The sequence below is a fragment of the Apteryx rowi genome, unplaced genomic scaffold, assembly GCF_003343035.1.
Source record: "Apteryx rowi isolate R43461 unplaced genomic scaffold, aptRow1 scaffold_6, whole genome shotgun sequence".
Taxonomy (NCBI): Eukaryota; Metazoa; Chordata; class Aves; order Apterygiformes; family Apterygidae; genus Apteryx; species Apteryx rowi.
Window position 1 is genome coordinate 5,197,974 of NW_020450871.1, and position 26,011 is coordinate 5,223,984.

A 26,011-nucleotide genomic window follows, 5' to 3' on the forward strand; every position below is an offset into this window, starting at 1 on the left:
ATCAAGTGCTTGTGGACATGTGGTTTTGTGTCAAGCGTGGATTTTATTCATTAGCTATTTAACACTAGATTTACACAGTTTTAAAAAATACTTCCAACTCCCTCTAGATAACCTTTATCAGCTATGTTATAATGATTTCAATTACCGATCCAATTATGAACCAAATTGCATCCTACCAACCAACACGGGATAAAATGTTTTTATCGTATGCAGCTGTTTGATATCTCCAGGTGTGGGAGAACACAACAAGGATGGAAATTAATTAAGCGAGATGTGGGAGATGGTTGCAACCGTACATTAGGCGCGTGTCAGCCAAGGGAGACCCGTGTCAAGCGCTGGCTGAGTAGTTGCAGCACGCGTTTCTCCGACGTGCATGAGGCATGCTGCTGGGAGACTCGGTGGCCACAACTCCGCAGCGGCTTGGCTTCACTCACCGATCGCTTCCAAGCTTTTACGGTGGCACACGTATCGGTACACATATTACATAAATTAGCATAGGAATTTCCTGATATCAAAAATGGTTTTACATGAAGCTGATAAAAACCCCTTCCAACTGCATTTATATTTAGCGTATAATCGCTAATTCTTGCAATATTCTGCTTTTTATGTTAACGGCAAGGGCTACTTGGCACAGAAAGGAAAAGATACTAACTTAATACCTGATGCTTCTTATCTTTTATCTATTTCTGTGCTGATATAGTTGCCAGGCACTGATGCTGTCTTGTGGCACTCAAGCCTTTCTTTTAGGTGCAGAAGTTATAGTCATAAAAATAGTGCGTAGGAGCAGTAAGTATATGATTTGAAGGAACGATCGCAATTATCAAATACAATTTAATTTCACATACTTATAGAGAACTGTTAGAAGTGAATCTAGCACAGAGTACAAAAAAGTAAAATAAAAGACACTAATTAAAATAAATGAAAACTGTGTTCCTGCCTAAGTTCCTACGAGCTCAAGTAATAGTTTGTTCATGGGCATGCTCTGAATAGGAAAATTGCATGAATAGTTAGAATAAATCTCCCTCTGTCAATAGGTTGCTCATCATAGAGTTGCAAGAAAATAGAAATATGTATCATTTCTTTCTCATGAGAGAATGTCCTCTCCATCTCAATCTCAAAGGCCAAACAAACAATGCTGTTAGTGGTGTGGGGGAGTTATTTCTCTTTACTGCTTCTCTTTACTGTTCATGTGAAAAATAGGGTAATGTGCATAGTATGTCTTTGTTCATATTTACTTATATACATGTGAAGTATAATTTATCATAGTTCCTTATTTAAACTAATGTCCTACACCCCTGTATAGGGATATCTCTAGGGATGTATGTCCCTGTATCCCTATGTTAAGCATTTACTCCATGAGATAAGAGAGCAGGGCATTTTGTATCTATAACTGCAAACATCTGGGCRCACTTTAAATCTCAGCAGGTACTAATATATTTTCAAAGAATTATAGATGTAGTAACCATGAAATTGGGAAATATTGAATAGCCATCTGTATCAGTGCCATTTTCAAAGGGCTTCTTTAACTGTATTACCTGAACACAAAAGTAAGGATGATGAATAGCATATAGTAACTCTCTGGCTTAATTGGGATAGTCCAGAAGAGGGAGCTTGAAATTAAAAAGTGAATAGATTTTAAAGAAGAATAAATTGTTCAAATATGGCAACTTTGTTATGGTCACCCTTCATCATTGCTGGGATTTGCTTCATGTTAATAACAACAGAGGTTTGGTTTTGAGATGATAATTATTTTTATGTTGTGTTTCTGTCCCACCTGAAACAAATTTCTGTCAGCTGTTAAAATACTTACTTCTTGTTGTTGTTTTGGTGTCCGTCATTTCTTTTCTAGAATGTTTGAGAAAGAGACAAGTAATTAATTGTGTGGTGGGGGTTACCTGAAGAAAATGTAGATCATATGTACTCATCTGGGACTTACAGGACTGTCTTTCTCGTCAGTTGGCTGAAATATACTGACCTCGTTTTGGTTGCAGTAGAGGTGAATTTTGTGATTTTTTTTTGTCTAAAGTATGTGCTTTTTCATGGTGATAAGCATTTCCCCAGGTCCCTTGGAGAATGCTGATGCATACAAACAATGGCTTTGATTTTGTTACAATGCCCTTCTGTGCTTCTRGTGAGAATGGATTGGGAGCCTTCTCAAAATAAAAGCTTCCGTATATTATGCCTGCAGCAATTTTGTATCCTTATAGTATATAACCTCCATAAATGTCTCTGGCTTTACATTAGAATCCTATATGTACTGGCTAGGGAAAGAGTTTCTAATCATTACCCTTTACTTAATAAATCACAAAGAAGCCTGCGCAGTCTAGTATGAACATTCCTCTGCGTGTATTTATATGTATATTTGTCCATCACCATGTAGAAAGTGTATTTTCTTGCACCAAGTTTTGTTTCTTTGTTTCTTTGGTGGTTTTTGTTTTGTTTTTCTTTGGGCATTTAATTTTTTTCTCCATCTTGAATCTTAGGTCCAAGATCAAAATCTTGAGAATGTTTAAAAACTGAAAAGAAACAAATAGATATGATTAAATGAATGGTCATTTTACACTGTCTTATTTTGATTTTAACATTTTAGTAAGAAACTCAATTTCGAAACAATTTCATAGTGAAAAGTAGATCCTCTGAAAATATCACAGTAGGACATTTAGATGGTTCTGAAACTTTAAAAAACATTTTGAATGGGAAATGACATCAGCCACTTTCCACAGAAACATTCAGTTCCAGTGAACTGGAATTTTTCTGCAGAAAAATATGTTGTTACCAAATTTCTAAGCAAGGCCTTCTCATAAGCCCTGAATTTTTTGATGAGAAGTGATACTAGCGGTGGGAAGTCAGGGTACAGTCTTTTGCAATTATTTATGCAGAAGTGCATGCATCATCATGCAGGCACACACGTATTCTCTGTGCATTATGCATGGGGTTTCCTCCAGCTGCCTCCAGACTCATGCTGCCCTGCCTGTACGCRCTCTGATCCCAACCATTGACTTGTAGATGTGTAAAGAGCCTGTAAAGTAAATTGATGCTATGATTATAAAATTTCATTCAGTTCATTCAGTGTAATAATTTTTKAACCTGTAAAAGGAGTTCATAAAACAATAAAAATGGAAATTCTTCACAGAAATAAAAGAAGATAATTTTTATTTCTTTCTGTTTCCTGTGCCTGTTAGTTATGTGGACTTGTGACTTAAGAAATGCTATGGAATTAGACATGGACTTCAATTTTAACCGAATGTGTTTTCATGTCCAATTTCAAAGACTTATATGGTCATTATAGTAAAATTAATATATGTCTTAATTGTAATAATGACTAAACATTGGCTATTACAATGAAGTAATTATGTGTTCCCAATTGTTAATAGCTTTTTATGTTGCTATAATGAATTTGTTGCTGTCCTAACAGGAAGAAAATTAATGGAAGGAGCTGCATAATGTTTTCATTTGGGTTTCAGCATTGACTCTCTTTTTTATGTACCATGACACCACGTATTTGATTATAGTAATTGCAAGCTGTGGGCCTTTAATTTTAAGTGCCTCTTAGAAGGAATATTTTTTTTTCCCTGTGTGTGAAGTATTGCTTTTATTTTCAGTACTCAGTAAATAATAGTAATTGTTTCTCTGTGGTTTTGGTGTTGTACATCAGCAGTGACATGCAACATGCTTAGGAACAGTATAAATTGAAGCCTTATGCTTAGATGGTGTGCACCACTTTGCATAGACCCTCACATTTTATTCACTGATAAAGTACTGTATTTATTCCTTTATTACATGGATGTTAATTGAACCCAGTTTTATGTCTTAAATTCTGTGCTCTTCATCCTTAGAGGGCAGGAAAAAACAGTTGCTAGAACAGTTGTTAGAAAGTTTTTACCTCTTCAGGAAATAAATCATAAGAAAATCTTAGATATACAAGTGAAGAAACCTCCCCTGTTAAAACTTCAGAAATCTTAAAGCAGTACCCAGCTGTAAGAGTTACAGCTAAAGAAAGGTGGAGCTACTGTCAACGCTGTTCGCTAAACTTTCAGGGTATGCAAATGAGAGGGGTTTAAAACACTGCAGTCCTCAGGCTAAGGCAGCCCTACTCCGAGAAAATGTCGCATGTCTTTTGTTGAATTATGTCAGAACAGCTATGTACCTTTTAAACCCACTCTCAACAGTCCAGGGGGTTTTGTCAGAGAGAGAGCAAACCCAGGAGAAGTCTGCGCAGGACGCRTACGGAAGGCTTTCTGAGTTTGCCTGCGCGGTGAAGTTGCTCTGATGGAACTCTGACAAATTATAACCTGCAGGTACAACAAGGATTTTCCATTTTTGTCTAACACATATACATTTTGTCTATTCCATTTTTCCTTTCCTGCAATGCATTCAGCACGGCAAGGGCTGGAAAGAAATCTGATTGTGAAACTGATAAATTGTCTTACATAGTTTCCCTATTTTGGCCATTGCCATGGTCTGGTTCGGAAAGTGCTTGGAATCCTCGTTCTCTCGCTTTGTTTTAACAAGCTTGTTCTCGGTTGCCCATTGCCAGTACTGTATTACCTACAGCGCACATAATTTTTTTTGTCTATCTCATATCCTGCGTTGACTCCAAACAGCCTCAGTGTAAAAGCAGATGAGATGATTTATTTTTATCATTCACTTTTTCTCGTGAGAAAGAGAACCTCTTGGGCCTGCCTTTTCTACTAACTTCTTCTTAGCATAGTCATTTACATCTTGGCAAACCGGGGATATAAAATGCTGCTGAATCAAATCTGTGAAGTATTTCATCTTTATTTTGCAATCACCGTGACAGATCCTTTGCTGGTATAAATAGYTGCAGTCTCATTGATTGGAGTTTTCCCTCTTTGCACGAAAAGGGAATTGGCTCAGCCCGTACAGGTGTCAAGCAGTCATACAAATGACAGACAACAGAGATCAGACCCTACGATTTCAGGTCTGATTTGAGTTGTTTGCAGTTCTGCACACTTCAGGAAGACACTTTACATGTTAAAACTTGCTGTGAGTCTTTGATATCTTTGACCTTTAAAAAAAAAATCTTTTCAATTTTGATATTCTCTAAGAAGACAGATGGTATTTTTTGATGGAATAGATAGAGATTTCATGTCTAAACATATTTCTTGGTTTCCCTTTGTTGGACTAGTTAACTGTTCCGTGCGATCTGTGCTGCTCACAATCTTTTCTTGTAATTTGTTTTTGGATGATAATAGCAGAAAATTAAAAAGAATTAAATCTCTGTGGAAAACATTAGGAATAGAGTCCTGCTAGCCTCTCTGGAACCAAATGTGAAAATTCATGTACACACAGTCCCACCTGCAGCAATAGTTCCAGGTAAAAATTGTCCTTGATACCTTCTGATTGGAACAAATGTTTGGCTCCAAGGGCCACAAGCAACCAGACCCCACCTCCTCTGGAAATAGATAGGGAGGCTGTGAAAAAATTGCGGAGCATATCAAAAGTTTTCCTCCTGGAGAAGGTGAGAAAGAGTCCTCCAAGCACTGATGCTGCACCCGGGAAGCGCTGGRTGCACCCAGTGCACCTCTCTGAACTGTGGCCATGTGAAATGACTGCTGAAATACCCGCACTGATGCCCCATGTTCTTCTTTCATCACCTGAATAAGTCCTCTGGAAACATGGCAAATGATATGTTTTCACTTGAACAAAATAAGGAAATCCCTGTTTGCGATTTTCATTACAGCACAATAATAAAAACCCTGGCAAAAAATCAAACCCTTTCCATGTCAATTCGGTACGCAGCATTGCTAGCACAGTTGGTGTTAACAGTTATGTAGCTGGTGTAGAGGCAGAAGACAGAGACTGCTTATGTTCTTGGTGGTGCAGCTCAAATAGAGAAGATGAAATCATGGTAGTTCAACATTGGGTGAAGACTTAAATAGCGATTTTCTGGCTTTCTGTTTACATTGTAGTAAAACCTGCCTGTGCTTGACAAGATTTTGGTTGTTAGGAATGTGTATGTGTGTCCATGCGTGATTATTCGTATGTGGCGTACCTTCAAAAACAACAAATACAACTGTCTACTTTAGTGGAAGTGTAGGAGAGCTTGGCTACACTCTTTCCTTTATGGTTTTACCTTAACAGTTGGAGGATTGTTTTGAATGACTTTGAAACATAAACAGGTGAATGGTTCAGGATAAAAGAAACCAGATAGGCCGTATTTTTGGCCCTGGTTATATTATTTATGCCTTTGGTGAGTACCACTGATTTTACTTAACTCATTCAGTATTTAACACCTTACTTGTTTTCTCTACTTAGTACAGACCCAGGACAATTGGTGAACTGAATATGGAACATGAGACATTTATTGGGGAAGGGAAAAAATTGTTTGCTTATTGTAATTTCAGATTTTGGCTTGGCTGGATCAAGAACAATTTTTTCAAATTTTCAACATATTTTGGCATGTTGATCCTTGGGACTTTTTTTTGCATTTATTTTTGACACTACAAATAAAGGCAATACAAAAAATTTCAAAGTAGATTCTATTCTTAATCTGAATTAAATCAAAAGCCAAATTTCATATGGGGACATTAAGCATTTGGTTCATTAGGAGATGATAATTTCTAGAAGGGTGGTTTTCTTTGGTGGCATTCTGAGTGTCCCAGTTTTTGGCTGCCAGACTTGTAGGCTGAGAAGCTTCGAGGCTGCATGCTGATCCATATCATCGAAGATCTGAGTCTGTTTAACGAATCTCAAATTAGCATCCAAAAGCAGAAACACTCCAACTCATTAAGCACAGTGAGAGATCTAGGCCTAATCATATAAATTAAGAACAATAGTTCCATAATAGAAAAGAAGCATGACTACATGTTTCCAGTGGCAGTCATGATACTATTGGTCACTTATATTTCTGTATCAACAATATGCTCTTGTTTCTCTTTGGAAATGTAAATCAACATCACCATGAGTTTGCATGTGTGTATGTTTATATGTGTTTTAGGCTAATGTCTGATGACATGTCTTTCAAAGGTCTCTTAAAAATCCAGGGCTTGGTCTAATAAGATGAAGACTTCACTGAAACACATTGCATATGTGATGCTGAGAGGCAGCAGAATATTAGTGTAAATCTGCTATTTCTGAAAATAGACTTTTGAAGGTTTTAATTTATGAGTTTTAAAGTGTTTTTTGATAAAAGTAAAAAGTGTTGTAGAAATCAGATACAAAACATTTTGGAGGAGGGTGCAGTGCTATACATAATTTATTGGGCACTCTTTGTACAGTCAATTGTTAAGTTATAAATAAAATACAACCTTAAAACAAAGATTTGCTGACATTGTGGGTACTTATTTCCTCTGTATTTCTATTCCAAAAAAAGTTTCCAAGTTTGAACAAACAGTCACATTTTGGTCTGGTTATTGATATTCACAGTGTCATTTCTATTTTTGGATGTATCACATTGAAGACTATTCTGCGCCACGGAGAATGCCTTTTCCTCCAGTAAATGTTCCATAGGCTGCAGAACTATTCTTAAAGCACTGCAAAGTGCCTAGGCACAGCAAAGGGGAAATCACAGGGAAGCAAATGAGGCTCTGTGATACCAAATTGTCAGGTCCCCGCGCTCCTGAAGAACCGTTCGACTTGCCTCATTGACGTAAGGTCCCTCAGTGACTGCGCTAGCTCAGCACCTAACATCGTGGCTCTTTCCTCCCTCACATCTGGATCTCAGCTCCTGTTCCTTTAGGTTAAGGGCACTGAGTGTTGGCACAGGAACCAGCTCTGCAACCTGCAGCAAACTCATGCTTGTTTTCTGCCAACAGAGAACTACCTCGAACTGGAGAAATTCTGAACTCATTTAGGCTCATTTAAAATGAGCTTGGTGGATGCAAGAATGCAGTCCATATACTTTCAGAATAATTTATTATAGGTCTTTGCATCGCTACTCAGGATGGGGTGAGAAAGAGGTCTCCTTAGAAGCTCTGAGTAAGCTTTTTACCAGTGGCAGAGATATTTCCTGAGTGTAGGTAGAGATAACACATGGTGGGCCTGATGAAACAGCAGAAGCAAAACATACTCTCCTAATGTAAGTCATGGGCTAAGTATCACTCCAGAGCAGCAGGAGGTGCCTGGTTTCAAATCCCCTATTTCTCCTGCAGGTGGTACTGACACAGAGCTGTGTTGCTCTGTCTCAGCCCGAGGAGCAGAAAGATTTTGGCTGCTTAGGCAAAAAAGACACAACCAGTTTGAACTTATGAGTGAAGCGTTTCCCAGAACTGAGCCTGAGTAAATTCTGGAACAGCTGAACAGGAAATAAGCTAATAAAGGGATTTTAGGATATGCATTTCCCATATAAGGTGCTGTAAAATGGGCTCATTGCTGATCTCCTGGTTATTTTGATGAAAATTTTAGTTTCCGTCACTGTTTGAACTCGTTTATAATTATGAGGAATTTGCTCCATTTTACATCCCAGACTGAAGCATTTCATCTCGCCTGTATCAAAGGTGGCCCACGAATGGACCATTCCTAGACCAGACCAGGGAAGGGACTAGTTCTGGTTCTGCCTTGCTGCCTTTTGTTTGTGTTGGGGAGCTATTTCCTTTCGCCCTTAATGCTGATGCACAGGAAGGGGAAAAGAGGTGGGGAGAGGCAGGCTCAGTACAGTGCATGCTTCTCAGAATCGGTTCCCCCAAACCTGGTGTGGGGAAAGGAAGCCCTGGCTCCAGGGAGCCTGCTGTCTCCCTCAATAAACAAAGGACTGGATTTGGGCAAGTTGCCCAAAGTGTTGGTGCAGGGTGCATTCTCGCCCTTACTGCTCTGCCTGGCCTTTTAAGGATATGTGACAGTATGCTTAAGAGCACAGTAAGGTGTATAATTCAGCAATGATTAATGAGTACAAGGCTGTTCTGTAGCTTTAGTGTTTCTGTAGCATTGGTCAAATTCCCTTCTCACTAGTAACTCACTAAAGTCTAACTAAGATTTTCAGAGCTTGGCCTCCCATCCTCTGCACTGTAAGTGTAACCTCTTGCCAGCTCTTATGCTACGTTAATTTAGAGTCATCTACCTTTCCAAATGTACTCTGCATTGTGGAACAGGTTTTGCTTGTAAATGTGAGGCCAGATGTTCAGAAGAGTAAAGCTTCCGTTTAGGCATCCAGCAATTACTGCTGTGACACATACTGATTGCATCTGAAAATCTGAAATCTGTCTGTTTAGACAATAAAATATTCAAGCTGGCTAGTTTGTGCAGTGCTATAAGAAGTGGCCTATATGCATATAATTCAGGAGTTCTTTCAAAATAGCATGCACTGAATCACTGTCTCACTTAGTTTTAAACCACAGATTGTGCCAAACTAGTTATTTTGATTTTGTGCCAAGCAGGGGCTTACTTTGCAGTCACAACTAACATTTTCCTTTTCTTTTTCTGCAAAATCTGTTAATGAAGACTTAATGAAACAATGAATGCAGGTCTAAGAAATAAATCTGATTCATTAACAAATGTTTTTTTTCTTTTCCAGTGACATATTTGATGCCATGTTCCCCGTTACACACATTGCAGGAGAAACAGTCATACAACAGGGTAATTTTTCCCCTCGTTTTTTTTCCTTGCATGTTTACTAAGATTGTACAATTCACTTGTCTCCATCTGAGATTTCATCCTCTTTGCTTAATGAGAAGAATGACCATATTCCAGAAGCTTGTAAGTGTACAGCTATATCATAAGTTCGTTGATGCAAGGACTGTCTTTTGCTATACATTTGCAGAGGCGTTGGTACATCACCAGGGTTTTGTAGCGCTACAATTAGCCAAATGAATACGCTTCTATTTAAAAATGTTCATTTCTTAAGTTAAGCTACTCAGCAAGTAAAGCACAGTTCAGAATGAGTAAGGGTGGCACAGCCTTGCTGGGAGTAATTAGAGATGGAAAATATTTCTCTGGTTGTTGGGAATATTCAACACCTCCTGCTGTATCACAGTTATCACACTTGGCAACTTACCTGCATGCCTGCAGCATGTTGTGGAGGACTTCATTGTCCTCAGGGTTTATTAAAGCCTCTTGTGTGTTTATACTGAACCAAATGTTGAATCAATCAAAAGAGATAAATTAATGCAATTGAAAGATATTAATAGGAATAAATCATAGTGATATTTTTATTTATGAAGGAAAATAGGCAAGGACGTTTAAGAAAATGAATCCCCTTTTAATTAATCAGGTGTACAAACCTGTGCAAATATGTACAGAAAATTAAATATGGAGACAGGAAATTACAGTTTAGCAGACCTTCAGGAAACAATCATCATTTACATTTTGCTTCTAGGTGACGAGGGAGACAACTTCTATGTGATTGACCAAGGCGAGGTGGATGTAAGTTTTTATTCACTTCATTTGGAAACATGCATTTGCCTTTTAAAAAGTATACTTTTACAGTCTGGTATTTATTCTGAATCTGCATGGTAAATTTTTCTGCTCATGATACTGGCATACAGCTTGATTCTGGCAATATTCTGTGGTTCTGTCTCCGTTGTTCTTGAAACAGATTTCACAGGATTGGTCTCATTAGTTGGCCTTTGTTGTGTTAAGTCATTTGTGCATAATTTTGTAATTGGCATGTTTTACATCGTAGCTTATTCCAAGCAGGAAAATACGGTATCAAAACCAAGCAAATGACATTATCTTTAGAAGCCCAACCACACCTGAAGGTGTGCAGTCTTTGGCAGAGCAGGCCACCATGCTGGAATGCACCTGAGGGTTCAGATGAACCATAAGGAAAATATTTTCTTTAATCAGCTAGCTTAGCTCATGTGCATTTTTTTTCAAATTGAGATACAGCCTCAGGCAGCTAGTTTCATTTTAGAAACCTTAATTTGCTTTTGAAATTAGGTTCACGTATATGAACAATGCAGCATATTAAGAAAGCAAGGATTATTATAAGTATAAAGTGAACTGTTAGACCACAAAATGTTTACAGGAGTTTGTGGTGGTTTAATCAGCAAGTCTTTGAAAAGAAGCTTCCTTCTGAACCTGCCTTCCAATTCCTAATCTATTCACGTCTTATCATTTTCTTATTGTATGGAACTGACCCTTTTTGCAGTTTCCTGTGGCACTCATTTTTTTGCAGTTTCCTGTGGTTCTCATTTGACTGAATCCTCTAGAAATCATGCCTTGTATATCCACAACTGTCAGGTAGGTTGGGTTTGCTCATTAGCAGTGTTGGCATTCAGGCACCCAGATGCGTTTTGTTTGGAGTATTTAAAGAAGAAAGTGATTTATTTTAAATCCAGGCAGGAGGCATACAGTTATTTTAGTGAAAAGTTATTTTTTTAGAAGTCTGTTTGTGTCAGGAGACCATCTAATTGGTATTGTTGGGATTTGAGAAACCTCACTTGCTGCCTCTGCTTCTGGAAGTTGCTTCTCAGGAAATCCGCCTGACTCATTGTTCCTATCAAGCATACCTCTCAATAGCAAACATTGCCACATCGGCAGTGCCAGAAAATAAAAGGGCAATATTTATAGAACAGTGCTAAAATTCAGGCTTAAAATAATTTGTTCGAGCCCAATACTGAGTTTAATGACTTCACTGGCTTTGAATCAGATCCGCAGACATACGCAAATGCACATATTGAAGTTATAGATTAATCCTCTTTAAAAATAATCTGTTCTTGCTTGGACCCTTTAGGAAAGTATTCTTCAATGTTTGTCTCAGGGACGGGGGCGGGGGGTCTGAATGACATCAGAAAATGGTCTGCAAAACTCTTGCAATTAGTTGCAAAAAAGAAATCTGCCGTATGTACGTATCCCTCTTAAACACACAGTACTGACCAAATGAGGAAAATAAATGCCCAGGATCCAGCCAGCTTTGCGTCTGCTTGCAAAACTGTTGCACAAGATGGTTTATGGATTTTCTCTAACTGGTGGTTGCCAGCAGTGACCAAGGTGGCCTTGGCTCTGCAGAAGTTGAGAAGCACTTCTTTACAGTACCAGCTGCTGTATTCTCTGTCAGGTAAAAGGGCATCTTAGTTTCCTTTCCAGGTATGTCCTGTCATCTGTCTCAGAGGTCCCTTTACTACATCATGTAAGTGGTGTATCAGAGGTTTTCCTTGTTTTTTAATGGAAGGTTGAAATTGTTTTGTAAATAAGTGTGACCACAGATAGCCCAAGAAGAGACATGTGTCCAGATCATTTTTTGTTAATGGTCTCTTTAGTTCATGAAGGTCTTATTCTGAATAATCTTATATTTGGTTCCCAGGAAGTTTCAAGGGCCTTGGAGGTTTCTGAGATAGAATTTGGGATAAAATTGAAAAAATTACCACAGTAACTAAGTGGCTTCAGTCCCAATGCAGTGCAATTACATGTAGGCTCTGAAGCTGCATAGATATTTTTGAAAATTTTATCTCAAGCCCCTGATTTGATAAGGTACCTAAGCGCCGGTCTGCCCTTAAGCAAGTGAATAATTCTGTTGCCTTCAGTGGGACTCATATGTTTAAAGTTAACTGATCCCATGAGTACTTTCCTGAACAGAGACAGGCTCACTCACTGTTTTGATGAACAAAGATCAAAGTGCACAGCTTTGTTTTACACTGTTAGAGTTGAAGGCAGAATTTTTCTTTGCATTCTAAAGAGTTTGCAGTCCTCCAGCCAGGTATGTATGATACAGGCTGTTTTGCAGCCCTCCCTCTTATACGTGTTTCCTGGCTAGTCTAGGAGATTTGCAACAGGAGATTTTCTAGGGAATAAATGAAGCTGCTTATAATAGCTGTGATTCTCTGAATAGATCATAAATTCACTTTCACAAGCATCCTCAACCCCAGTTCCCCTAGTAGCCGAAATCAGCTTGTACCTGTTAGGAAAATGGTCAGAATGGGCAGATGGACAGTAATAACGTCATCCTGACGCTTCTCAGGTATGTGTACAGGCGCTTCTCAGCCGTGGGCTGTGGGACAAGTACATCCTAACAGGGCTTAGGAGATGCCATTTTGATTGAGCATATTCCAGTGACAGCCAAACCTCCCAACCCTGTAAGCTGCATGCAGAAGTCTGCATGTGGCCAGCTCTCATAATGCCGCCTCTGACCCCCCCTTCCTTCATTCGGTTGCACCTTACCACTGTTGTCCCCATCTGTTCAGCCGGATATTCTCTCCTCCCTAAGCCTATCCTACATCTTCAGCCAAAAAACACACTGAATTCATTTACAAGGTGCTGTGGAAGGGACAAGAAATCCAGCAGCAATTTACTGCGCTTCAGCTACCCCATGGTAACTACAGAAATTACCTGTGGCGCCTGTGGTACCTCCCTGTGCTGCGAAACATGCAGGGAAGGGAGCCTTTTTTCCCCTCCCTGCACAAAATCTGGACCAGGGCACTCAGTGCCGTGGCTCGTGCACAGTAACTTGCTTCTGTATAAAGCAGCAGCTTCCAGATCCCATAGGTGTGCGCTGTCACACTATATATGGTGCTCCCCAAAACAAAGTTCTTCCACTTTCTGGGCAGCAGTGCTAAAATCCTTATTGTCTGAAGAAAATCCAGGCTGCTAGTAAGTGAGCTGCAGTTCATTTAAGCCTTGCCAGATACCTTTTTGGCATGCTTCCACACTTCTCCAAGAAAAAGAGCTGCTTGGAGAGTAGACAATTGACCCCGAGACTTAAAGCCTCAAGCCATTTTCTGCCTAGTTCAGCTGGTGTTGGCATATGCGTTGAGGCCTTTTAACCCCTGGCCACGCTATCTACTTTCATCATTTTTGTGATCTGCACAGAAGTGGCAGATATAACAGGACTGTGGATTTAAGGAGCAATTTACTCTGAGAACATCATGACTGATAAACAACCAGGTTTTCCATACGCATGCAAAGATGCACGTAAAGGAGATGGCGATTGCCATCATAAAATTTCCATCCCCTGAAAGAAAGTCAGGGCAGAACAAAAAAAAAATCCATCAACCAAGCAACCAAAAACAAACCAACAACAAAATCAGAATAACGAAAGTAGCATGCAGTGTTTTGAGTAAAACAAACAAACGACCCCCCCACACACACACACACATGTAATCACGTGTTATTTACTGTTAGAGCATTGGAATAGATGCCCCAAAGAACAAGTAAGAGGTTTCTGATGATTTCCCTTAGAAATAATCTGGGTCAAATTTTAAGTACAATTTAATAATATGTTCTTAAATATAATAACATTTTATCTTCAGTGTTCACACTTGCTTAGGGTATAAATAAGCACTGTTAGCATATCCATGACATAAAGGAACTGTACATTTACCAGTTATCGCTACAGACAGCAAAATAAGATACAATACCATTCATTTGGCAAGCACACTGCCCAGCTCAACATGAACCATGGGCTAAGGGAGAAAAGCACAAATTTTCATATGTAAAGGAGGGTTTTATTAATATCACTTCCCTCTGGCAGGGATGAAGATTTGCAGGTATTTGGCAACTGATGTGAAGTCAATCAAAATGGCCATCCATGGAGGTGCTGGTAGCCCTGTTACCTGACTTTAAAGAAATCAAAGTGTCCTCAAAGGAAGCACAAGCTTTGACCAAGAAAGGTTCTTGACTGCTGGCTGTTATTTTCAGAGACTTTCTTTAGGGCAGCTGGTCATCTGCCTTGTGTAGTCGCTCAGCTGAAAGGGGAGTAAGCCATCACCTCGCTGCTTTGCACTACTTCCCAGGCCGCCATTGGTGAGGAGGAGATCAGGAGGAGGTAGGTCTGGGAGCAACCTGGGTTTGTTCCCCTCGTACACTGGGTACTACAAGCCAGGTGCGGTTTAGTCCCTGGCCAAAGCAAACAATGGTGTGGAAGGGACGTTATAGCACTATCAGTCACAGCCTTCCTCCTTGGCTGCTTAGGGGCAGCACGGTAATAGATTGTCACTTGTTGGAGGAGAATCATTACCTCATGGTTTGGCCCTGCCTATGGATAAAGTTTATACTAGGTAGATAATGGCTTGAGGTTTTATGTCTCAGAGGTCAATCGTCTACCGGAAGCTTTTCTGCTCAGAGAAATGTGAACGTATGCCAAAAAGTATCTGGCAAAGCTTAAATTATAGTGTCCAGTAAAGATGTTGAAAGTACCTGCTAAAGTATGTGTCTTGCAAAAATCTCTAATCCATATTTCTAAATATAAAAATGACTTCCTGTTTATTATTTTAATCTTATAACCTCACATTTTTTTACTTTAAAAAGCAGTGTCAACTACTCTTTTAAAACAGATGTATTTTTTTTTAGACTCAACAACTTCCTATTCTATTTAATATCACAGCACCTCTTTCTGCAGGCATTTTCAGGTTTCCTTCTTGTAAAACAATAGCAGCCAAAATATAGCATGCTGAAAATCAACATTAAAACGTTTCAGCATTTTTTTCTTAAATAACTTATGTGTTTACTGTATTGAGTTATATTTGGAACTCTAAATCAATATTGTGGACAATAGATTATCTTCTGATTGTAGGTCAGATCTCTTTGAAGCCCTTAATTGTATATACAGATTGTCTAGTTTGTATAAACAAAATGAATATTACATAGTGGTTTTTGTGAAGAATAGTGCTGGATTTTGAAACTAGTTCTGTTTTACTGTTAGTTTCCATAGGTTGCTTTTCGTTTGAGTTCCTCCATCATTAATATTCTTCCTGGGTGACACCTTTCTAATTTCAGAAGGATGCTTTTGGAAATTTTAAACAGAAATTTTTAAATTTTGTTGTTTTCATCTTTGAATTTTTAAGGATTCTTAAGATAGTATAAATATATTAGCTTGAAGACTAAGAAAATACTGGCTGTATTTGAGAAAGTTACCCACATATAAATACCCTTCGTGTCTAAGACTTGTTTATTTTTCCAAGAAGAAATAAGTCTCATCTTCATTTTTGGATAACAAATATTAAGGCTTGACAAGACACAAAGCACAAATTATTACAAACAGATCCCAGGGAGGGGAGGAGATTTAAGATCTGAAAGTTGCAATGCCTGGAACAAATTATATTGTCCGTGTAGATCACAGAGTGTCAGCAAAAAATGCTAAAAGTTAACTTGAAAACAGCAATACAAAATTAAAGACTCAGTAAAAGTAAATTCACTCCTATGAGGCACAGAGTTTTATGATCATATCCTCCTTGCTAAGTAAATTAGTTATATATTACTGTTAGTGGTAAGATTACATTTTGCTTCTCTAGACAACACGAAGATGAATGAGGCCAAGACGCATTCCTAGTACATTGAGCACTGTGTGACTCATTGCATTTTCTCTCGCAATTAGCACATATGTATATCACAGGCTATGAGGGAAGGAATTGCTGATGTTTGTAGATTTTTCCCATTTGCCTCCTAAAAAACTAACAAAGTGAACAAAGTTGTGTGATTTTTAAGCCCACAAAAATTGCAGTGCTTGTACTAAATGATGGAAATCGGTGGAAATCTAGAGTACTTCCGATGTGTGGAAAGTAGCAGGTTCTGGTCTCTTTAGTCCCCTTTGTATTTGGGCATCGGCAGTTACACATTCCTCTTCAGCTGCATGAAAGAAGAAGGATCCAACTCTCATGCAGCTGTGATCAGCAGTTCAAGTAACACCTAGGAATAATTCAGTGCATACTGGCTACTTTGGGTAGGGTTCACGGATGCCTAAAACTGCATAAGCCAAAACCTCAGCCCAGTATTTTGGGGGATAAAGGAGATCTTCTGAGCTGCTGCCATATAACATTGGCTTTCATAAGCGGCTCTCAGCCTAAAATAGCTTTACTTCCCACACCTTACAAATAGAGCTACTTTCCATTCTCCTTTTAAAAAAAAAAAAAAAAAAAAACTGTTTTAAAAGGAATCACAGTGGGGCTGAACTCTCTGCTAAAGGGCAGAATGGCATTGTAATATATCATCAATGTACTTTAACACCATCATGAAGACAAAAGTTTATTGTTGACTTAGGCTATTCCCGATAATGAGGTACAATGGCTTTCCTCTTAAAAAAAAAAAAAAAAAAAGAATAGTTATTTGTATGCTGTTTTGTTTTTTGGAGATTGGTATTGGAAATAGCATTTTTATTGGGGGAGTGAACGCTGCCCCCGAAGACTGTCAGATCACTGATTTGGTTTCACTTCAGAGAACTTTAAACCTGACACACCTAGGGTGGGAGAAGGACCATTTGCATAAACTGTTTACAGGCTACACGTCAAGCATGTTTTGGGGAGTCTTTTCAAGTGAGATAGTAAAAATAAAGATGTCTTGGAGCAGTTTAGTAGTAGCCTCTCTTTATAACAACCATGCAGCAATAAATGTCTGTCCTTTACTTGCTCTACCTTGAGTTTCACCAGCTTAATTCCTCTCTCTGAGCTGCAGTCATATAACATACTACTTTAACACGAAATATCACCATATTGCTAAAAAATAGCTGTTGGAATGAGTTGACTTCCCCACTTATAATTGAAACTCTGCTTTAGGTCCCTTAATGAAATAGCCCTTGCCTCAGCAAGTCATTTTACCGTACCACCTCTTATTCAATAAGAAAAACTGTGCTCTTGAACAAAAGAGTATATAGAAACACATTTTCTTTTGTGCTGAAAATGAGTCAAGGATGCAATGGCAGTTGACATTCAGGATCTGGTTAAAAACTCACTAAAATCTTTTACTTTCCTCATTGGCCCTAAGCCTTTGGCTCACATTTTTACTGAGGACATGAATTACTTTACAGTAGCAAACCACTTGGTCCATCCAGTAAAATGCCCCACAGTAAGAGGGCACCCCTACTTTCAAGTACACATCTAGCAAATTTTGCAATGGACTGCTTGAATCTAAAAAAATTCATAAATTCTCATTAAGTTACCAGCCTTTCAGAATCCTCATTTTATTCATCCATTTTTCCCTCACAGACAGGATGCAGGACTCACAGTACTAGCTGCTTGTTTCACATACCAGCAAAGTGCTTGGGTTTGTCATGGATTTTTAAAACGTCTTTCTTGCTTTCAGTTGTTTCATCATGAGGAGAATCAGTAGACTCGATATTCTGGGAGACTTTCTTTTTGCAGCGCATGTGAAAGCTTGAAAGGAAACACTGTTACTGTTCTCCTGCCTGTCTTACGTGACACTCGTTCTACAGTGGCAAAAAAATTAAGCTACAAACAACTTTTGCAGCCTGAAGTCTTTCTTGGCAGTCTGCCATTTTGGATTATTTTTACCCTTTATTTCAGCCTCTTGATCCTCAGATGCTCCAGGAACACAAAGATCCATAAGCTCATCCATAGTTGAGCACTGATGCTAATACTGCTCCTTTTCAGCTGTTACATTCATCCCAGAGGTCTCCTGATCAGCTGAACTGCTCCATGGCCTCATCTAGCTCCTACTGAACCAGCTTTTCACTGAGCTCAGCAGGAGCTGGATCGGATCTTAATTGGATATTGGGAAGGTAAATTGGGATTGATTTCAGTTGTAGTTCCTAACATGCCTTTTCAGCATAAAATGAAGACAGAAATAAAATTAATACTGACACTTCTTTGAATTTTGACCCCGGTTCATTTGTTTTGGTCACCGTCTTTTCTCATGCCTAGCTTAAGCATAGCCTTAGTTTATGTATTTTTAAAAACTTCTAGTCTGTTACTCAGTAATTGGTAGTAGGTTATGGTTTCTTTCTTTGCCATAGTTTCCTGCTTAAGTTGAGAATACCTGCATGTTTTCTTGATAATATTTCTCGTCACGAACTGCCAAACAAATGAAATTCATTCTGGTTGATTGCTGTTGTATTTGGTGTGTAACACATTGGGATATATTCTGCACTGGATAAATGCACACAGCCTTTCCTACTCTCTAAACCCACTGACACATCAACAGAATGAAAAGGGTTTATTGTGTAGGTTTATAGCAGCAAGGCTACAAGCAAGCTGCATAATACACAATCCGTACTGGTCTTAGAATACACTATTATGTCTCATAAGCTGTATTGTCAATGAATAGAGAAGAAAATTCAGCCCAGTGGAAAGCACCTGCACAAGTCCCCCTTTCTCCAGTGGAGGTTTTACATAGCACACAAGTGTAAGACTTCTGCTCAAATTATATGTCATCCAGGAAAAATGCTGCGAATAGCTGAATCAATCCATTCCGGGTTTTGGGAAGAGATGTTATCTAAAAAGGCTGTGGGTCAAATACTGCTTCGTAAGTTCTGTAGACTGATGCATGAGTTAAATATAAAGGATAATTCTGTGTATAGCTTCTCAGATCCAAAGCACTTAGTATTCTTCACTAAGGCAGAGAGAGATTTCAATAGTTATCCTTAAATGGCTGTTGGAGACACTAAACTTAGAGAAGAAAAAAATGTTCCTTTTCAGAAGATGTCTCCCTGTTTTGATTGTTTTTTGTTTCATGGCCATAGTGTTTTTCAGCAAACCTCATTACACATATCAGCAAATCCCCTTCAAGTCTGACAGTGTTATTAAAAAGCCAAAAGTTGTGGCAATTCTGCTTGTCGATTGTCTGAGCCTTGAACACAAGAAGGAAAACTTGATGCCAGTCAACCATGGGAGCTGAAAATTTAGAGAGTAAATACAGTCATTGTACTGAAGCAAGATGACTTGAAATTCCGTCCACAAAGCAGGTTGTTGCCCTCTTTTGTGGCTGACTGAGGAAACTGTTATGCTATTGTTTTCTTTCTGCGTCTCCAGCATTGACTATTAGAAAGGAAATTACTAAGAGCTTTTTAGGTAACTGGCAGTAGGAGGAGTCCCCAAACTGTTTTTGCTTCTCTCTCCGTTTTGTGTGTTAGGTTTATGTCAATGGAGAATGGGTCACCAGCATTGGAGAAGGAGGCAGCTTTGGGGAGCTTGCACTGATCTATGGAACACCCAGGGCTGCTACGGTCAAGGCCAAGACAGATCTCAAACTTTGGGGCATCGACAGAGACAGCTACAGACGCATTTTGATGGTAAGTTTACGGAGAATGACTTGTTTGTAGAGCTGGTGTTTTTTAGTTTCTTTCGTAGTGCCAGAACTGTACACAGCACTTCTATTCTGTGTTCAAATTACATAGATAATAAAAAGCTCTGCAGCCTATGTTTCCAAATAAAATAGAGAGTATATGACAATAACATTATGAAACTAAATTAGGTAGACTAAAGTAAAAGGTGGTAAGATTCAGCAGAAAGGTGCCGAGTCAGAAATCCCCTTGAGTAACAATATTATTAACACATGAATAAGTGCATTGACGTATGAAAACTTCAGGAGGCCTCCAAGACCCACTGGAGCTAATGCATGTGCTCTCCTTCTTATCATGAATCTCTAAATGAATGTCTTTCAGCACTACCTCTTGCCTGTATGGTCTTTGAACTGTTACTGTAAACTCTTCTAAGCAGGCGATACTAGGGAAATTGTGGTCTGCTAAAATAAGTCTCAGTGAGACTACACACTCCATCTCTGCTAGTCAGTGCACAGCCACACATCTGATAGGATGCACAGCCGCAGAGAGTTTTTGCTAACAATTCATGGCTCCACTGCTTTCAAACTCCCCAATCTCTGCAGTAAAGCTCAACAGATCCTCTGGGCATCTGGAGTGTGTGCTAGACTATGGATTTGCTGTCAGTTGTGGGTTTATAATGGAACCTTTGGCAGATAATTAACTTTAGCAATGTCTTGACTTTTTTTTTATGACAGCTTGTTTCTGATGTCAGTGTGCATATCTTTTCCTTCTCCATAAAATATTTCTTTCTTCTTGATAATTTACAGATAGATAACTTTATTTAAAGCCTCTTTCTCAGTAGGAGTTGACTCTGAAAGCTGCATTGTTTCATTCAGACCTGAAGGAAACTGTACTATTTCTCAGAGTAATGAAGGAATGTGTGTTTTGAGATTGTACATAGTTCCAGCGATGTCATGGATAATAGAAAAATTAGCAAAAGGGTTGAGTAGATTTTACATTTGGATAATTAGTTCTTATGTGACAACATATAAAAGCAATCTTTATTTATACTTTCTGATGACTGTTGTCTGTATGAAATGTTACTGCTTTTCACTCTGTATTTCATGGACAGAGTTGTGTATCACAAAGATGAATATCACACTGAGTCTAGGAGAGTATGTCTGATGGAAATATACTCTATCCCAGAAGATTCAGGCTGGTAGCTCCAAGACAAGTTAGAGGTATAATAATGAGAAGCAGACCATTTTCTCTTTCATGGATAAGCAGAATGAAGAGTTTTTGAATGCTTCCCAGTGAAGGGAAGCAGGTATTAGGAACTGAAACGTTTCTGCAAGATATTTCTAAACCATAGGGCAGGAGAATTTCCTAACAGATTTATGAAGCACACAGCTCCTTTGACCCATGTCCTACATGGAGGCTTATGGAGAGGTGTTTAGGATAACTGGTGTGATCAACCTGCATACTGCAAGGAAGACTCAAAGGTACAAAAAAAGGAATGCAGGAGGGAAGTAAATGTCAGGACAAGTTACATGTTTATTAGCTTTTTAAGAATAGCTTCTTATGGCTGCCTTTAATCCTGCTTCTAAAGAATAGAAGGGACAGATTCACAGTCCTTCTAGCCTTGAGGTAATTTGGCTTTCAGCGCTGATGAAATTAGTGGTACCTAACATCATTCAAGCTTGTGAGCTGTTCAGGTTTGGTCATGCATCCATCACCATCTGACAGCAGCCTTCAGCAGCTGAGTATTTGATGAAGAGACAGGATTTTACTATAAGGACTTAAAATCTCAAGTGGAAAAGACTGTCTTTTTAATGCTAGCTTTAGCCATATGTACAACTTGATTATTATTTATTGTGCTTCTGTTTGATTCTAGTGTAGTGGGTAAGTGGTTTCCAAATGCATGTACATATTCTCTGGACCAGTGACAAGGTGCATAGCAAGCTCTTTTTTTGCAGTTAATGAGAACTTTAACTTAACACTGAGGTTCTCTTCTCTTCTCTCCCTCCCTCTCTCTCTCTTTCTCTCTTGTTTTTTTTTTTTTTTAACAGTTGGGCCATTAAAAATTGGAGGTCTACTGCATTCCATTAGATACCCATACAGTGTAACTGTACTATTCCCAATACTTAGATGGGAAATATTGCAGGTAGCAAGGTGAATTAGCTGCTGCAAGTATAGAAAATGTTCTGGTTTTAGTGCTGTCTACTGTGAATGCGATTTACTCATCCAGATTATGCTGATTCTGTCATCATTTCATTTATTTGTAAGTGCAGTGTGGACAGTCCCTTGGCTGTAAGTGAAATGAGACACCTGTCTCTGTGCGTTTATGTGAGAGAGGGCTACAGTTACTCTCTGCACACTTCGGCAAGCCCAGGAATTAGTTACGTCATGTTTCAGTGACTGCATTTCATACTTGAAAGTATCTCCACCATTACATGCCTGGTTTTGCTTTACTCAGTTTTAAGATGCAGTGGTAGCTGCCTTTGAGATCCCAGAAACATCGTTTCCTACCGTTTAGCCTCCAACCTTATGTTTCCAGAAAGCTGCTGGATATTTTGGATGTAGAAATATTTCTGCCTTGAAGTACTGTTTCGGATATCTTTTGATATATAGCATTAAGATGATTTTAAAACTGAGAGGGAGCAGGGCTTTTTTGATTTCCTGTTTGCAAATACTTTTATCCAAGGGATCAATGACATTTTTCTCCAAAGATATGTTTTCTTTCTTTAGTAAGATTAAGCTACTCCATAACCAGTGGTAGGTTTTTCTTTCGTCTGCATTCCTTCCTGGCCATGAGCAGCTCCATATTTTCTCAGCCTAGTGTTGAAATTTTGTTCAAGCTGTAACTATTTATTTGCAAGTGATGTCTTCAGATCCACAGTTGCCAAAAAGATTTTATCCTGTCGTTAGACACTTGACTCTGTACTTCATTTCTCCTTGCAGGCTCCATTTTGAAGTTCTTTGCTTCACATTTAGTCAGTTCAAGCTTTTACTTGTGCTTAGTGCCATTTTCCCCACTTACGTGTCTCATTGTGTCATACGTGTCATACCACCTGGTTTACGGTATGAATAAAATGTATCTCAGGAGGTTTGGGAGGTTTGGTTTTCCTTTTTTTGGATGGACAATGCCTCATGCAGAAAGTTCCTGCTGGCTTTTAGTTACACTTGTCATCTATTTATTACTTTAGCCTGTCCCAAAAGAAGTTTGTTAAAACAGATATATTTCTTGATATTTCATTGTCTCTGCTTAGCTACACTGACTTGAGGGTGATATTCAAGTTTGTTTTAGCAGCTGTGGTGATTGCAAATGTTGGGCTAGTTATTTTTGTTAAGATTTGCAGAGAAATTGCATGAAATTCATTGCACCAGATGGATTAAAAAAGCCAATTCAATTCCTTCAACATGTTCCCCCCTCAGTACACTCACAAATTATCTAACCACGTGGGTGTTCCATTTGTTTCATAAAATTATCTGTGCTATGTTGCTTGCAGGTTTCATGCTGTTGCAATGGTTTTGTTTGTTTGTTGTGTGTGAGCGTGTATGTGCATACACAAACATACCCATCTATATATGTATGTATGCTATATTTATTTATTTACAGTCTCCTGAGTGAGGTGAAAAGGAATTTTTGTCTTAGGATTCTCATGTAGTTCAGTTGTTAAAATGTTGCTCTCTCTTCAGTGCAACTGGGATTCAAGAGCATCGCAGAGTGGGGAACATCCCAGGGTAGTACAATATTTGTATTCTAAATATAGCAAATACCACAAATACCAGAGAAGCAAATGTCTGTATCCCAACATCAAATTGATCCCCCAGACAGTTCAGTTCCCAGACTGAAGAAATTTGATGTATTAATTTCTCGTAATTTCTTCTGTAAGAAGGCCTGATTCGGGATAATTTTGCCACCCTCTAGTTCCCATGGTCCAAGATACCTGGCTCTGAGAGGGGAGTTGCACATTGGATACAATACTTTTTGCCTATATGACATCCAGAGTAAACATCCAGCATTAACTGTTTTGTCACTTGTATCTTCCCACCTTTGATATGAGGTACACAGCGACGGTCTTTTTTTCCAGGAACTTAATTGATGTGCTCAGTACAAAGCAGGACAGGCCAACTTTGCTCATAGAAAGTGAGTTGTATTATTGGGATATAAATAATGACTAATCGAGGTTAGTCAGTCCCTGCTGTTATGTCTGATTTTATTTATGCTATTTTGGCTTTGTTTTACCATCTTTTCACAGCTTTGAATCTGAGAACAAGTTCTTTAACAAATGCTTTTCACCACTCAGGCAAAATGAAGTCAGAAGGACTTCACACTTCCATAAAATGTAGATTGCATGGTGGCCAAAACGTAAAGCAAATCCAAAGCCTGCATTCCGACTCACATCTGTGCAATATGGTGCTGGGGTCTTGCAGGGTATTTTGTTTTCACGGGGCCAGTACGCATTGTTTCAGTGACTCTCTTTTTTTCATGCTTCTGTAAGAATGTACATTCTAGACATCATTCAATATCGGGTTTACCCAGGGATTAAAGGGAGCTGGAGCAGTCCAGAAGGCCGTTCCGGCACTTCCTGCCAGCTGCATACCTGCCAGCATAACTCTTTCATTTGAAACTTGAGCCATGCTTTGCCTTTCGGTAGCCATTTGTTTGACTTTTTACTGAAGGTGGGGATTTCTAGGAAAGACCCGATCAACTCCAGCCAGCCCATCTGGACAGCCGAAAAAAAGGGAGTGGGAAAGAACACAATAGGAGGGCTGGAGGGGCAAATCAAAGAGGCGAGCAGAGGTGAAGAAAGAGAGAGACCAGACTGGAGGAGTGGGAAGAAAGAGTGGAAGAAAACAGAGGAAGTGAAGGAGGGACAGTTGGAAAATGGATGCGCCACTCTAAACTCACAGAAAAAAGATTGGTCCTATTCAACCAGACCTGTTACAAGCTCTGTGACATTCATATTTCACAGCCTGTGTATTGCTTAAGCTAAGCCTAGGGCTTGCCACATTCTAAGCGCTCCTAAAAATGACTTTGAGCTCTTTTCTGGGTGGATTTGGCAAACAAATGTTCTCGTTTCTCCTTGTGACTGTTTCTGGGAGGAGCATTGCGATTTAGGATTTAATGACTCCTCATATTAATGACTATTCATTGTTAATGGAAACCACTATCTTTAAGAAGATGAGCTTGTGCATGACAGCTCAGAACTGGCAAGAAGGTGAACAAAGGAAAGTGGGGAGAGGGAGAAGCAGAGACAATTGAAATAAGGAGATATTAATAGGTTAGAAAAAGCAGAAATAATAAAGACTTTTTAGAACATGCCATCAAGAACCCTGCCAATACAAAATTATTCTTGTACATTTACTATTGTTTTTATCTGGCTCAAGCAGCAAGATTTCTACTGCTTTCCTTGGGAAACTTCTGCAAGAGAACAAATCTTAAATTGAGAAAACTTTTTTGATATTCATCTTAAATTACATGTTCTTAACTTTCTCCTATTACTCTGAGTTATGCCAAGTTATGCTATACTAAATTATCCTTTCTTTCTGTCATATATCCATAGGTGATTATCACCATCTACTTAAAACCCTTATGACAAATCACCCTAGCTATGAACAAGCCATACATAGCATCCCAGTGCTGAGCTATACTCTGCAGGCTGAAATTGCTTTGCTCCTTCCTTACCAGCTCTCCCCAACTGTTTCAGCAGATCTTCAGGCTCTGTTCAGTTTTGGAGCACTTTTCTGGAAATGAGTTACCCAAGCAGAGAGAGCACTCGAGGTGCGCTCAAGAGAGCCATGGAGATGAGGCCTCTGAACTTCACTCTCTGAATGATGTCTTTGAGTCTAGAGACAGAAATTGTCTTGGCCATATTCTAGTTGCAGCAGGATGTTGCAAACCAGGTCTCGCCTACTGCCTGTAAATCTCTTCAGCTTTACAACTTTACAGTCTTCTTCCTTTCATTAAATATCTATGCTTTTTTTTTTTCCTTTATGTCTCTTAGCTGTATTTTCCAAACAGAAGCTTATTTTGTTATTTTCTGCTTCCACTTCTAATGTCTCTAGGTCCTTTTTTGTTATTTTCCTGTCCTGGCAAGCTTCCTTAGTATCTCCCAGTCTGCAGATTTCATTACTGTCTGATTTGTTGCTGCTTCTAGACCATTCATGAAGATACTACGTAAG

The 26,011-nt window shown here is 38.9% G+C and overlaps 1 protein-coding gene across 2 annotated transcripts in view; it reads left to right on the forward strand.

The window, feature by feature from the left end:
• Positions 1 to 26,011, forward strand: part of PRKAR1B (protein kinase cAMP-dependent type I regulatory subunit beta) — a 108,394-nt gene that overhangs the window by 54,558 nt on the left and 27,825 nt on the right. For both annotated transcript variants that reach the window (XM_026083104.1, XM_026083105.1), the window contains exons 5-7: positions 9,473 to 9,534; positions 10,274 to 10,320; positions 19,694 to 19,852. In XM_026083104.1, coding sequence (XP_025938889.1) covers positions 9,473 to 9,534; positions 10,274 to 10,320; positions 19,694 to 19,852 — 268 coding nt within the window. The remainder of the gene's footprint in view (positions 1 to 9,472; positions 9,535 to 10,273; positions 10,321 to 19,693; positions 19,853 to 26,011) is intronic.